Source organism: Argentina silus (assembly GCF_951799395.1).
Source record: "Argentina silus genome assembly, chromosome: 5".
NCBI lineage: Eukaryota > Metazoa > Chordata > Actinopteri > Argentiniformes > Argentinidae > Argentina > Argentina silus.
Window position 1 is genome coordinate 9,601,227 of NC_139659.1, and position 15,594 is coordinate 9,616,820.

Consider the following 15,594-nt stretch of genomic DNA (forward strand, 5'->3'; position numbering starts at 1 on the left):
CTCATACAGGTGAGATACTCAACACACAGATGATGGCCAAAATTCCTCCAGAGTCGAAATTAAGGAACATGATGTGGATGATGACACTGACAACAATCATGATGATAACGATATGATGCTTATCATGGTGTCACGTCCTAAGTTGTAGCCTGCTGAAACCCTGTACACAGGATGTAGTGTATGTTGTTGCACAGTATGAGCTCTGTGTGTGTGTGTGTGTGTGTGTGTGTGTGTGTGTGTGTGTGTGTGTCTGTGTCTGTGTCTGTGTCTGTGTGTCACGGTGAACCAGGCTCAGGGTGTACACTACAGTAGTTTTTGTTTCTGTCTCCCCCTGGCTGGTTAACTAGCAGGCTATATGACAGGGTCAAGACTGTGGGAGTGATGAGTGACAATCACTTACATCTCCCTCACACACCCAACGTGGTATGAGCCCTGTTATTATCGCCTGCACCTGTGAGGGAGACACAGACACACACACACACACACACGCACGCACGCACGCACGCACGCACGCACGCACGCACGCACGCACGCACGCACACACACACACACACACACACACACACACACACACACAGATACCTCAAGCTCTGGAATAGAGTTTCCCTATTTCAACATAATCTACACACACTTACAGTTGATCTCTTAGAAAATTATATATTACATAGCCACTACCAAACAAAGACTCTGCGAGACCAAGATAACGTGTACTTTTAGGTTTAGAGTCCTATTACAGGATACTGGAGGATAATGTCTTCCAAATATGTCATATTCTCTTCATAAATGCCTTGATATTTGTACAACTGAGTCTACAATAAAGTCTACACCGCACAATGTTCATTATGAGTCTGTAAGTTTGCACAAAGCCAGCCCCTCGGTACAGTTGCCCTCTTTTTTTCTCCTCCTTTCATCTCTTTCCTCTCTTTCTGTCAGTCTCTCCTTCTACTTTCTTATGCTCTTGTTATCCCAGTCTCTTTGGGCTAAACACTCTGAGAAAGAGGAGAGAAACCTGAAAGAGGAACCCTGCTGGCGTTGCTTCTATTTAGGAAATAATACCAAGATGGTGTCTGGGAAAAAAGAGAATGGGCCCAAGCCTTTGGTGTATGAGGTTCTTCTGTTCCTCTCTCTCTTCAAACAGTGCTGGAAAGGCCTCTCTCTTATCAAAGAGGGAGGTTCAATCCTGACCAGGAACACAGGCAGCGGGGGAGAGAGAGACATGTTTAAAAATAGAGATATAAGAGAACAGCTCCATGAGAAGAAATCCAAAAAGCTGCTCGGAGCTAACACTTTGGAATGTGTAAGCTGTAATTATGGATTGACGTATGTGCCTGAACAGTGTCTCCAGGAGACAGGGAGCCATAGTAACCTAAGGTGTCTAGGTTACATAAAGCAATACATGCCTCCAGTGCTGCCAGAAAACAGGTGTGCATGAACATAATTGACTTGCATAATTTGTCACACTACAAACATAGTTGTATTGACTACAGTATGCCAAGTGTGTGTTCCAACAGTGACATGAAAAATGATATTTCTGTTTTACCCTGAGAATCCATTTTCCAGACTCGATTGAATGGGTTTTTAGCTGGCGGCGGTTACAGCAGGACACACAGTCTCCATGGATATGACAAGATACTGTAGATAGGCTACCACAGACAGTCAAGTCCTCTGCTCTGAAGGCCACAGCTACAGGGAGGACTCCCACTCCAACCTTTTGGTCCGTGTGTCCAGAGAGCTGATTGGCTGACCACTGACCCAGTCTGCTGTGTGTTGTTGTTGTTGTAGCGTAGCGGAGGGAGCAGTGGGGCTAAGTGGAGGTGGCGGCAGCGTAGCGCCGCTACGTGATTGATTTCCTCTCGGAGGCCGGGCGAAGGGAAGCCGTGGTTTATGCGCAGATGCTGTTTCTGCCTGACACTTCAGTATGACTGTCTGATCTATTGGCTGCCCCTGGCTCGGCCAATGATTAATGGTGACACAGAGCCGGATGTGTGACACATAGCCGGCTATCTCCCGGTTAGTAATGGCACTGCATGCAACTCGGGGCACCCAGGAGAATGGTTCCACCCCGCGACACAGAAAAGAACTGTGCCAGAATGCCCCAGAGGTGAAATGCGGGAAGGACCTGATTGGAGAGGGATGTGGACCAATCAGAGTTTGACTTCTGCTTAGATGGACACACTCATATTTCTGGATGTCTCTTACTGTCACACACACACACACATACACACAAACACACACACACACACACACACACACACACGCACACTGTAAATACAGTACAATCTGAAACACAACCACAAATCAAGCTCACTCATTCATGCTTGTCAGTGAGTACTAAGGCTTCAAATGTAAGGTACTAAGGCATCAAATGTAATTCCTTTATGTACACGTCTTTTGCTATCAGGCGTGCCTGCATACACACACACACACACACACACACACACACACACTCAAAAACACATTAGCTCACTTACGTTTACGTTATAGTCATAGCTCATTGTGTGAGCTGTTGGAAGAAGCCTGTAATGAGTGCTAATTGCATTGTGATCCTAATTGACGTGTCAGTCTGGGCTTAGTGATAAGCCTGCCAGAAGTGATCCCTCTCCCTGTCAATGAAATCAAGGGAGAGATGGACGCCACATGCACACACTCTCCCTCTCTTACACGCGTACATGCATGCATGCACACACACACGCACGCACGCACGCATGCACGCACGCACACACGCACGCACGCACGCGCACACACACACACACACACACACACACAAAGAGACAGAGCAATGCCTAGTCCCCACATAAAAGCACATGCACACAATGAAAACCCATTTTCCGGTGGCCGTTCACAGCTCCAGTGTAAAATGGGTCATCTCCTTGGTGGATGTGTTGAGGCCCTATGCCCGTGTAACGTGATTGCAGCGGTGCCCGGTGTGTCTCTCTGTGGTGTGTTGTGTGCTTATTGAGGCCAGAGGAGGGCCTGTGGGGTTTCTCTCTAATGCGGTTAACACACCTGGCTATAGCAGATGGACAGAGGAGAGGACTCTGAGGCCCCTTATCTGTGACTCTGGGCCGGGGCACACGAGGTGTGTGTGTGTGTGTGTGTGTGTCTGTGTGTGTGTGTGTGTGTGTGTGTGTGTGTGTGTGTGTGTGTGTGTGTGTGTGTGTGTGTGTGTGTGTGTGTGTGTGTGTGTGTGTGTGTGTGTGCATATGTGCATGTGTGTATGCCTGCCTGACCTACTGTTATTCAGCAGTGGTCAACTGAAAGTAAAGAGCTCCAGGTAGAAACAGTTAGGTTGTTTCATTCTCTCTTGGCACCCACATTCATCACTACAATGTTCTCTAGCTCCGACTCTAAACCAATCAGCATTCTGCATTCTGTGGAAATTGGCTCAGATTTGAACATATTGAATGGAGTGTGGCTGTGTTACATTGTATGGCCTTGTTTCTCACTCTGAACTGAAATAGGGATGTTTTTCTATCTTCTGTCAATGAAATCTGTTTAGGCTGGTTAACTCAGGGGTGTGTGTGTGTGTGTGTGTGTGTGTGTGTGTGTGTGTGTGTGTGTGTGTGTGTGTGTGTGTGTGTGTGTGTGTGTGTGTGTGTGTGTATGTATGTGTGTGTCTGTGTTGCAGCTGCTGTCGGAGAGCCAGATCAACATGGTGAAGGTGGTGAACTCTGTGAGCGATGCTCTCAATGCCATGCAGAAGGAGACAGGTGGACTGAAGGCGCGTGTAAAGGCTGACCTGCAGAGGGCACCAGTCAGAGGGGCTCGTCTCAAGGGCTGTGCCAATGGTAAGATAGACCTCTGTCTGTCTGTCTGTCTGTCTGTCTGTCTGTCTGTCTGTCTGTCTGTCTGTCTCTCTGTCCTGACTGTTTATCTCTATCTCATTCCTGATTTATTCCTGTCTGAGTGTTTGTCTGACTATTCAAATATTCCATCACATAAGAACCCTTGGTGGAAGTACTGAATATATGAACCTATATGAGGAGTGACTGGAGTGTCCGTCGGTGGGGATTCAGAGAGAGAGAGCGCCTGAGGCGTCCTCCCTCAGGAAAGCTTCGCTCAAACCAACAGCAGACCTGAGTGAAGCCTTCTAGGAGAATGTTCCTTCAGCAACAGCTCTGCTCTGCATCGGCAACCATGTTGCACCGAGCACATACACACGTGTTTGTCTGTGCGCGTGTGCAGGTGCGTGCGTGCGTGCGTGTGGCATATGCGGTTTTGTATGTGAGCAGTGTAGTGCCCATTTTTCTCTCTGTTCTGAGCTGTAGTGGTCCTTAGGGAGCGGAGAGTGGGGCTATTATAGAGAACTAATAGTTCAGCTTGTGAAACTAGAAAATGCAGTATGCATTTCCATTGTTACCCTGCTATCACCTGTCAAGGCAATACAAACTTTAGAGGAGTGATAGAAACATTGAGAAAAGCTAAGCTTGGCAGTACTGAGTCTGTTTTTGGTGACTGCAGGATGTTTCTTCCATGCTGGATGGTTAAATGAGAGGAACAGGAGGAGGAGAAGCCATAGGTGTCCATTATAATGATCCACCTCCTAATGTGCCACTGCTGAATGGACAGCCCCCAACATGAGTGACTTAGTTTAAATGGCAGCCATTATCATTGCAGACTACTCAATTACTGGATCCCCCTCAGGCCTGATTCTCCCTTGGGGGCTTTATTTATAGTTACCTTCTGCTCACTCAAACCTGCTGAACCCTAACCACTGATCTCAAACCACAGCCCAGAGAATGATCCTTGTTACTGTATATGACTACACACCTGGACAACTGATACATGCGAGAGCTGGCTTCCTACACTGTAAAAAATTGTCGGTAGAATTTACAGTAAATTTACTGGCTAAGTTGCCAATAAAGTACTGAAAAAAAACAAGAAATTACTGTAAATAAGAACTACAACATTTTACTGTAATATTAATACAATCATTTACTGACACATTTTTGACAGTATTTTACAGTAAAGGTATACTTACAGTATTTTACAGTAACTTCTTGTAATCTATGAAAATTACAATACTTTATTGGCAACTTTTTTGCCTGTAATTAAGTGTAATTTGTTTACAGCATTACAACGCATTCGGAAAGTATTCAGACCCCTTCACTTTTTCCACATTTTGTTGTGTTACAGCCTTATTCTAAAATGGATTCAAACAATTTTTTCCCCTCATCGATCTATACACAATACCTCATAATGACAAAGCCAAAACAGGTTTTTAGAAATGTTTGCTAATTTATTAAAAATAAAAAACTGAAATGTCACATTTACATAAGTATTCAGACCCTTTACTCAGTACTTTGTTGAAGCACCTTTGGCAGTGATTACAGCCTTGAGTCTTCTTGGGTATGATGCTACAAGCTTGGCACATCTGTATTTGGGGAGTTTCTCCCATTCTTCTCTGCAGATCCTCTCAAGCTCTGTCAGGTTGGATGGGGAGCGTCGATGCACAGCTATTTTCAGGACTCTCCAGAGAAATTCTATCGGGTTCAAGTCTGGCCTCTGGTTGGGCCACTCAAGGATATTCAAACACTTGTCCCGAAGCCACTCCTGCATTGTCTTGGCTGTGTGCTTAGGGTCATTGTCCTGTTGGAAAGTGAACCTTCGCCCCAGTCTGAGGTCCTGAGCACCCTGGAGCAGGTTTTCATCAAGGATCTCTCTGTACTTTGCTCCGTTCATCTTTCCCTCGATCCTGACGAGTCTCCCAGTCCCTGCCGCTGAAAAACATCCCCACAGCAATGATGCTGCCACCACCATGCTTCACCGTAGGGATGGTATTGGCCATGTGATGAACAGTGGCTGGTTTCCTCCAGAAGTGACACTCAGGCCAAAGAGTACAATCTTGGTTTCATCAGACCAGATCTTGTTTCTCATGGTCCGAGAGTCCTTTAGGTGCCTTTTGGCAACTCCAAGTGGGCTGTCATGTGCTTTTTACTCAGGAGTGGCTTCCGTCTGGCCACTCTACCATAAAGGCCTTATTGGTGTGCTGCAGAGATGATTTCTAAAAACCTGTTTTTGCTTTGTCATTATGGGGTATTGGGTGTAGATTGATGAGGAAGAACATGAACTGAATTCATTTTATAATAAGTCTGTAACATAACAAAACGTGGAAAAAGTTAAGGGTTCTGAATACTTTCCGAATGCACTGTACTTCAGTAAATTTACAGTTATCTGTTGTAGGTGTCTTTACAGTAAAATCTTGCAAATTCTGACATTTACAGCTACAATGACAATAAAATACTGTAAAATCTGTACTTTCAGCAACATTATGTGATCAGTGTTCCTGAAGCATTCACACAACATTATAATAAAACACAATTCTAATAAGTTCTTGTAAAGCATAGTTTAATGCAAAATACAAACATTTACACTTAATGTGCTTGCAGTCTTGCTAAAAAGAAAAAGTTTAACATTGTCTTGGTTGAGACTTGTGAGACCTTAAAACAGCTGTAAATAATGAGCTGCTGATTAGTCTAACCTAGGGTGGAATTAAATCAAACCCGGCATAGAAAACGAGAAACCGGCATGTAATGCCTTTTAATAAATAAGTTATGCTGGCACCATTTTTCAACTAATTTGGGTAGAATACACACCAATAAACATTATTTTGTGGAAAAACTATGTTGGCATTACTTTGTTATTAAAAGGCATTACTTGCAGATTATTTGTTTCTATTATTGAGATATCGCGGCCTATTCATGATTGTTATTGATGTCTGATGTCTCTCAAAACATGACCTTAAACACCTCAAAATCACACCAAACTTGCCACACTTCATCAACATGCTATTCTGATAATGTAGTCTGCACTTAGGTTTCAAAATGTTGGTCCACTGTGCACCTGGACAATAAACTGCACTGGACTGGTAATACAGATGTCCCGTACAAGAGGGGCCAGAGCTGAGGAGGCTCAGGTCCTTTGGATACACAAACATATACAGATATGTGTCTGTCATCTTACATTTAAAGATGGCCATCCTGCTGACTGATAAAATATGCAGTGATGAGATAGGAATCCATAATGTGTGAGAAATCTTAAAGCAGCATGGTATAGTGTGTCAAATGTATGCAAGTAAGTACGTGGGGCATTCATAAAATGTCACTATAATCCAGCAAAGGCAAGAATGTGGCAGTAACCAGGTTTTTTGTAGCTTGAAATGAAAAACAAGCCCTGTTTCTAAAATAAAACACCAGCTTCAGTGTAAGCTTTTTAGTGAGCTGTCCAATGTGAAGCTTTAAAGACAGTGTTTCATCATGGTAAAAGCCCAAGTACTTGTATGATGACACCATCTCTATTGGCTTATCTTGCAATGTGGCAGAGTAGCCGGTTTCTTTTGTTTTGAAAATACCATTTGCTTTTTTTTTCTGCATTGAAGACTAGTTTGAGTTGAGAGATGTTATGTTGATGAACATAAAAAGCTTCTAGCAATCCGCATGTACTGTAGATGTACTTTTGTATCAACAATATTTTCACATAGGTCATTAACACAGATAGTAAACAATAAAAGCCTAAGAATGAAACCTTGCGGCACACCAGTATTTAAAGCAAGCCAGTCATGTCAAAAGTCATACCACCAACCTGTACACATTCAGATCTAACGCTGAGATAATCCTTAAACCAACATCTTTACTGCCTATATTAGACTAGATGTATTTATTATCCAAACGAGATGGATTTATCTTAAGCAACTAGGTCATTGTGCTGTACACGGTGGATCATGATGATGAAAGCACAAGGCTGGTAGCATGGGTGCGGACGAGGGATGGGGAGTTTAATGATGAGCTAGAGTCTCAACTCTAAAGTGTAGTCTCTAAAGGTGGTATTTGGCCTGTCTGAGAACTCCCTCCCTGCGTTAAATTCTGGAGTTTGACTCACTTAAAGCTAGAATGCATAATCTATGAGGACTCACCAAGGAATTCCTCTCAGTCGCTTAGGGACCACTCAGTGTCCCTAATATGGCACTAACACACCCAAACCTCCTGTTCCCAGTGTGTTCTACTGTATTGCCCTCTTTACCACCTTGTCCCCTCTCCCTCCTCTCCCCCTTGTGTCACCTTTATACCCCGTTCACCCTTGCTTCCCCTGTGTCCCTGTTCTCCTGCCGCACACACACATACACACAGTCACAGTCTCTCTTTCACACTCTCTCACACGCACACACACACACACAGGAATGGAGGGGGGAGAGAGTCTATTCTATTGAGTTTGACAAGTGGAGCCACATGGTCACCTTATTCCCCTGTTATAACTCATTTTAGGTTATTGTTGTTGGCCATTGTTTTTCTTTCTATCTAGAATTATAACCGATCTTATTAACTCTCTTCCTCTGCCCTCTCTCTCTCTCTTCCTCTCTCTAGGCTCTCGTCCTCGTGACTGTGGTGATCTGTATGCCAACGGGCAGAGGGAGGATGGTATCTACTCTGTGTTTCCCACTCACTACCCTGCAGGCTTTCAGGTCTACTGTGACATGACCACGGACGGAGGGGGCTGGACGGTGAGTCACACACACACACACACACACACACACACACACACACACACACACACACACACACACACACACACACACACACACACACACAAACAGATACCTCAAGCTCTGGAATAGAGTTTCCCTATTCCAAAACACTCACACTTTTATTGGGTCGGTAATCAAAATGAAAAACACAAGAAGTAATGAAAGGCTTTTTATTACGAATACCTTTACTTATATTGCATCTGCTAAGCTGCACTAAAATAAGGATCATTCACTGTGCAATGCTTAAGGAAAACTGCACCCAATTGCAACATAAATTCCATTTAAGCAATGTTTTGGATAATCCGTTCTGTTGCATAAGAAGAAGAGCTGTGCATAACAAACATTGTTTTCTCCAGCATTCTTCATGATTAGAATGCAATGTGTACGGCAGGCAACATATATACATCTATATAGTACAACATAGGTAATATGAATTTGATTGCATGCTTTGAACTCAAGACTTATATTATATTATCTCACTTATATGATGTATCTGTGTAGAATTATCTGGGCTAAAACACTGAACATGAAATAATAAAGGAAATCCAGCATTGCATGGGAGTGAGACAGAAATTACTAATGAGACAGGGAAGTCAGAGAAAGACACGGGGAGAGAGAGAGAGAGACAGAGAGAGACAGAGAGAGAGAGAGAGAGAGAGAGAGAGAGAGAGATTAAAAAAGAGAGTAAGACAATTGAAAGAGAAACAGAGATATTGGATACAACTCCAGCTCATCTCATGGCTAGATATGAGATATAATACAGAGCGATTAGCTAGGCTATGGAACTGGCTTGTTTTAGTTTTATAGTAAGCATAAGCACTCATCCGTCCCTGGGCACAGTGTAAGAGACAGCTCAGTATTACAGGCAGTAGTTCATACACAAACACAGCCCAGTCTTAGATTTAAATGTAGGAAACAATTTGTCACCGTCTCAGGACATCAAAGCCACGTTGTTGTTTTTCTTAGCAATGTTGAATGCTAAGGTGTTTGTTTTCGTGTGATTGGATTTTTGATAGGATTTGATATTCTAATGCAGTAAGATATGGTTATTAGCAGTGATGGAATGGAGTGTTAGGTTGTTTTGTATCTGAGGTGTTTTGTATTAGGTGATCAAACAGTCTTCACCAGCCTGGCCTTGGTAAAGTAAACACTGTTGTTTTGTGAGAATTAATATGGGGTGAGTTATCTCCGTCGGGAATGAGAGACAGTAAGGTGAACCAACACATTGCCACATAAACACTTGATATTGCGGTTTATTTTATGTGCTTACTGTACATGCGTGGTATGTGATGTGTGTCCTCTGTCGTTATGGCATGTTCATAAATGTGTGTGTGTGTGTGTGTGTGTGTGTGTGTGTGTGTGTGTGTGTGTGTGTGTGTGTGTGTGTGTGCGTGCGTGCGTGTGCGTGTGTATGTGTGTGTGTCAGACAAATGATCCCCAACATTATAATTTACCGGACATTTGAGAAATTTACCGGATATCCATATGCATTGGGTGGGTAACCCATTAGGACGTCCACCCACGGTGCTCAGAATTACAAAAACGACGTTTGACTCATTGTAATTAATCTAAACAAACTAACTTGTAAAGTTATTATAAAATAAAGTCGAAGATTTTCTTATACCAATAACATGATATACTAACAGCTTTAAGCTATTATAGCGAGAGCGGCGAGACGACGAGCGAGAGCAACGAAAGATGGAAACTCACCGCACTTTGGCTATTTGTCCCGATTCTGTGTTCAAGTTCATGATTCAATCATTCACTCCAACGTTATTGGTGCGTGTGTGCATAAATTGCCTATTCAAGCATCGCAGCCAGGGCTCAAAATGCACTTTTCACTTGGTAGTGGAACCGAGTTGAGATGGTAAAACTCACTCCTCATGTTCAAATACCTCCACCCGCGCTAGCTGGTTTACATCAGGTATTTGAGGAGACGGTCACGAGTGTTGCCAAGTCAGAGGTCGGAAGTTCGAGATTCGGTCCGAGCAACTTGAATTGCGGGGCTTCTGTTTGCAACAACTTTGTCTGTTTCAGTAACACCAGTGCTCCCAAAGCAGAACATTTAGGAGTACCAACAGTACCAGCTGTTCGGTATGAGAAGGTGAGGAAAATCAATAATAGCTGATCAGAGAAGCAAAGTGGATAGAATCCAATTCTAATTGACTGATAATGACACAACCTAATTTCGTGGTCATAAGGGCTGTGTTATTGGTTATCACTTCTGTGTGTCGCATGTAAACCCGCACTAACTGATTGCCCACCTGGAAGCATCATCTCTCAAACATATTTTTTTTTTTTTACGTTCATGCCTTATGAACTTCAGCCGAGCAGTATTTTGATTGTTTCCAAAATGTTGCCGCTGCCGACAACAGTGCCATGGATGACAAGTTGTGCAAAACATCATATCAAAAAGCAATACTTTGTAAATCGAAAATAAATAGTTTGGCTACAATGTTAATTGAAAATAGCCTATCTGTGCTCTGCAGTCATTTCGCTTCTATCAAAACGTTTTGCGGGCCATTGAAAATATTCAAGACGGGCATTTGATTGCAGAAATGCGATAGCGCGGTTATAAACAACCTGTCTGAGTTTCTGCCGCTCTTCGCTGTCTCTCCGTCGACCTAAAAGAGCGCTTACAAACATCCAATCTCCTTTCTTCCCCACATTACATAACCAATCACAAGCTTCAGTTTAAGACATTTCACAAGGAGGCGATTCATGGCAACTGAGAAGGCGTTTAGTTCCGCTACTACATGTCATTTTGATGATGACAGTTCATTGTCTTACCACAGACCGCGCGACTCTGTCTACACTGTTCTCCCAGACAGTTTGGCAGACAATCATTTTATTTATCGGCTTTTCATTATTTTTACCTGCCAAACGCCTGTAAGCGTGTGTGTGCGTGTGCGTGTGTGTGCGCGCGCGTGTGTAACGTACAGTATGTGGTTTTGTGTGTGAGCAGTGTAGTGGGTCTTTTTTCTCTCTGTTCTGAGCTGTACAGTAGTGGTCCTTAGGGAGAGGAGAGTGGGGCTCTTATATGGAACTAATAGTTTAGCTGCTTTATATATCATCCCTACCCTGAAGCACTTCTTCTGTTCCCACCCACCCACCCACCCACAAAGATATGCACATGGGTATGCACGCACGCACACACAGACAATGCAAATGATGGATTTGGTTATTGTCTGGCCCACCCTTCTGGCCCATAGTCAAGGAAGGGTTGTCTGAATGAGTCCTTTCTCCGCTGCATGTACCTCTCTGTCATCAGACAAACACAGCTGTGCTAACATAAACTGCCCTCTTTACAAGTCTGAGTCACAGTCATATAGGCCTGAATCATACAGGACTCAATGGTGCAGACGTGTGTGTGTGTGTGTGTGTGTGTGTGTGTGTGTGTGTGTGTGTGTGTGTGTGTGTGTGTGTCAATCACTGTCAGTGTGCGTGCCTCCTATCATCTGATAAAATGAGAGAGACAGAGTGCTTGGAACAGCATGGTAAGGACTATTTACAAGTCTTCTGTCATTGCATAGAGAGAAGTGTGTGATTGTGTGTGTGGGATTTGGGTGTGAATGCATGTGTTTACAATTATTTGGTGAATTGCTTGCCTGTATGAACTATGAACATATATTTTGTCATATAGAAATGCTCAGGATCTCCCCTGATTCTGCTGATGTCACCGGCATGACATGATCCAGGATCATGTTTTCAGCTTCTTGTGATGACAGCTAAGCGGATCATCATCATTAGCGGATCAGAACTCCATGAACCAAAAGGAATTAGGACTGAAGCAGGTAGTGAGTGACTCAAGGACTTCAATAAGGAATGAGCCATATGCTGCCATCTTCATACGCACAATTAAACAGAGCAGATCTACTGAGACTCACAGGAGAGGAGAGGAGAGGAAAGGAGAGAGAGAGAGGAGAGAAGAGAGAAGGATACTCAAGAGAGAGGAGAGAGGGAGGCTCTACTGAAACAGAGAGAGGAGGGAGAGAGAGACTCAAGAAAGAGAGCAGTGACAGTAACACAGACTGTTTATTGGCCATGCAATCAATTCTCATCAATTGTTGGACACCCCCCCCAAGACAATACACACACACACCCCCCCCAAGCTCCCCAGAAAGGTAGTAAGAAGGTGAGAAAGGTAGAGGAGAAAGGGGAGGAAGAGAGGCTACTGAAAAAGAAGAGAGGGAGGCTACAAAAGAGAGAAAGACAACCTCTCTACTAGAGGTGGTAGCAAGGGAAAGGGAGAGATAGAGGAGTGAGGGAAGCTACAGAGAGAAGGAGGAGAGACGGGGGCCAGAATAGTGCGGGAGGCTCTACACCTGTATGTGAAAACCATCAGTCTTCTTGTGCTATATGAATGTATATTTGGATACATGTTCTGAACAAACATACACAAAGACGTGCTACATCTACACAAAGAGTGTTCTTTTGACCTTCTCCACAGATTTGTTTAGCAGGTATGACTTTTGATAAGGTCACACTGCTCTGCTCTGGCTTTCAGAGAGGGAGCTTTGTAACTGTCTGTGTAATGTCAAGGCCGACAGCTCAGGCTCCTGTCCTCAAAACGACATAACAGGGATCCAATACAAGTCTGTGTTCAACGTTAGAGGAAGGGTTTGCAGTGTCCTCTGCAGCAAATAAAAAAACAATTTCTATAATTTCTGATATCATGTCTATTTATCTGAGAGAGTTCAAGTTCAGTGCAGCCTGCTGGCCTTGAGAGAAATCAAGCCATAAAGTTTTTCCCACCATTTCCCTGAGGAAAATAAACAGCTTTTTCTTTTCCTCTGCAACATTCACTATTCAAAAAAGAAAAGAATATTGCAGACACAGCAAACAAGCAGGGGGAAATCTGCTGGAGTGCCATACTTTTCAGAATGAGGATCTTGTTTTTTTGATTACCCCCCCCCCTCCCAAATATAAACACATTTCCCAGAATTGCATGTTTCCAGTATCTTTCTGGAATGTGTTGTCATTTCAGCAGGGTTCTTTCCAAAATGTCTACACCAGCGACAGTCTTGCTTCATCAATGGAGAAAACATGACAGAGGAAAGAGGAATATTTGTGTCAGTCAGGTGTTGCTCGAAGAGAAAATTGGAATAGACACTTTTTCCTCATTAACATTTGTAGGCTTCAGCTGACAGAGTGAGATGGGGGTAGAAGTGTCGGGGGGGGATGTTGTTGAGAAGGAGTGAGAGGTAAAAAAAAGAGGTAGAAAAGGATGTGATGTTTGATGCAAGAGGATTTCTCCACTCTCATAACTCAAGCCAAGGATGCAGAGACCAGGCTGTCTACACGGCAGACTGAGGAGAGATGGCGACAGATAAAAGATGCTTAAAGACCAGAGGGAGAAAAGACTTGTCACATGTGTCTTTTTCATCTTTTGGTCTCTCTCTCTCTCTCTCTCTCTCTCTCTCTCTCTATCTATCTCTCTCTCTCTCTCTGTCTCTATCTCCCCTCTCTTTCACCGTCTCTCACACCATTGATTCCTCATTCCTCTCTTTTTCTTTTTCATAATCTCATTCCTGCCCACATCCCTTCTCCCTCTATCTGTCATGATGTGCTAAGACTCTTTAAAGGCCAGTTTTTTCCCCTTGGAGAACCAACAGTGATTCACTTTCAAAAACATGCAGTAGGCTTTACAGCATACAGTCCACATGCAATAGACCTGAAATAGACAGTTGCTACTACTTACAGAAGACAAACTGAAAAACATTTAGTCATACAAACCAACGAGTGCACACACACACTCAGTCTCACACACATTTGCACACACACACACACACACACACACACACACACACACACACACACACACACACACACAGTCACTCACTCTCACAAAGTATTCCACAGGGCCTGTTGTCTACCTTTCTCAGTGAAACATTTTTTATATTCCATTCGAATATGTGGCTGTGGCTTAAGGTAATGTATTCTATTATTATTATTTTATTTGCTAAAAGGCGGAGACTAAAAATGACCGATGTCTTAATAATTGATGGGAGCAGATATATCAGAGTGCTGCACGGCTCTGCATTATCAAATGGTGCTTTTATCAAAAGTACTGCAATCGCCCTGAAATATTAAATTCCGTTAAGAACTGAAATGTAAAAGTTTGAGATTGAAATGTCTGATTGTGTGCATTTTGTAGCCCTCCTTTGAGCTAGAGTGCATTCGGACCATTCTGAATGTGCAGGATGCTTTTCAATATCTCTGTTTGCATCACAATCTGTTCAATATTTCATCCCCCTGTTAGTTTATTGGATTGAAAAATCCATCCTAGATGGACTGTGTCTGTCTGTAGATGTGATATGAGAACGGAAAGATAACGATTTCAGCCTGATGTCTTATGTGCTGTCCGCAGACAAAATGGCTGCCAAGAACTGCACTACAGTAACAGTTTGTCTATTTACTAAACTCAGCCATAACCTCATTGTACAATCTTATCTGATGAGCCGATGTCTCAGTAGTTTGGTGAAATAGTGTGGAATAGTCTAATAAGACAATAAAATTGATTTTTTTTAAAGCCTGGGGACATTTGGCATCATCCCTCCCTAGTCTTGCTCATGCTTTCCAGTGCTACTGTAGGTGAGGGATACGTGGAAAAAAGGGAACAGCAATTTGAAAAGAGAGAAAAAAAGACAGAAGTAAATGTAGAAAAGAGATAATAAATACAATTTAGAGAGAAGATAAGATCAAATGGGGGCCATTAGCTAACCGTTTATGGCAGCCCTTCTCCAAACACACACACACACACACACACACACACAGTTCCTTGTGTTTGCACACAAGCACATTTGTTTGTGTGTCAGGGGAGAGTTCAGATAGTGCAGGTACTGCTATACGTGACTTTTAGGAAATAAGCACCATTAGTCTATAGCCTCGGCTGTGGGCGGTGGGAGGGGGGAGGGGGGAGGGGGAGGTGGGGCACAGTGTTTTCAGTGCCACAGGGTGTCAGAAACAGGGCTTGCAGCAACAGCAGTGCTGCACGATCCCTCTACAGTACCTACGGTAACAAGCTCTCTCATTGCTCTCAACAACACTCATTGCTCTCTCACTCTCTCTCT

At 43.4% G+C, this 15,594-nt stretch overlaps 1 protein-coding gene across 1 annotated transcript in view; it reads left to right on the plus strand.

The window, feature by feature from the left end:
* fibcd1b (fibrinogen C domain containing 1b) overlaps positions 1–15,594 on the plus strand; it is a gene marked incomplete at its 5' end in the record, with an annotated part of 76,010 nt that overhangs the window by 28,854 nt on the left and 31,562 nt on the right. Inside the window, 2 exons of the mRNA XM_083669760.1 lie at positions 3,629–3,788; positions 8,361–8,497. Of these exons, the coding sequence (XP_083525886.1) occupies positions 3,629–3,788; positions 8,361–8,497 (297 nt within the window). The remainder of the gene's footprint in view (positions 1–3,628; positions 3,789–8,360; positions 8,498–15,594) is intronic.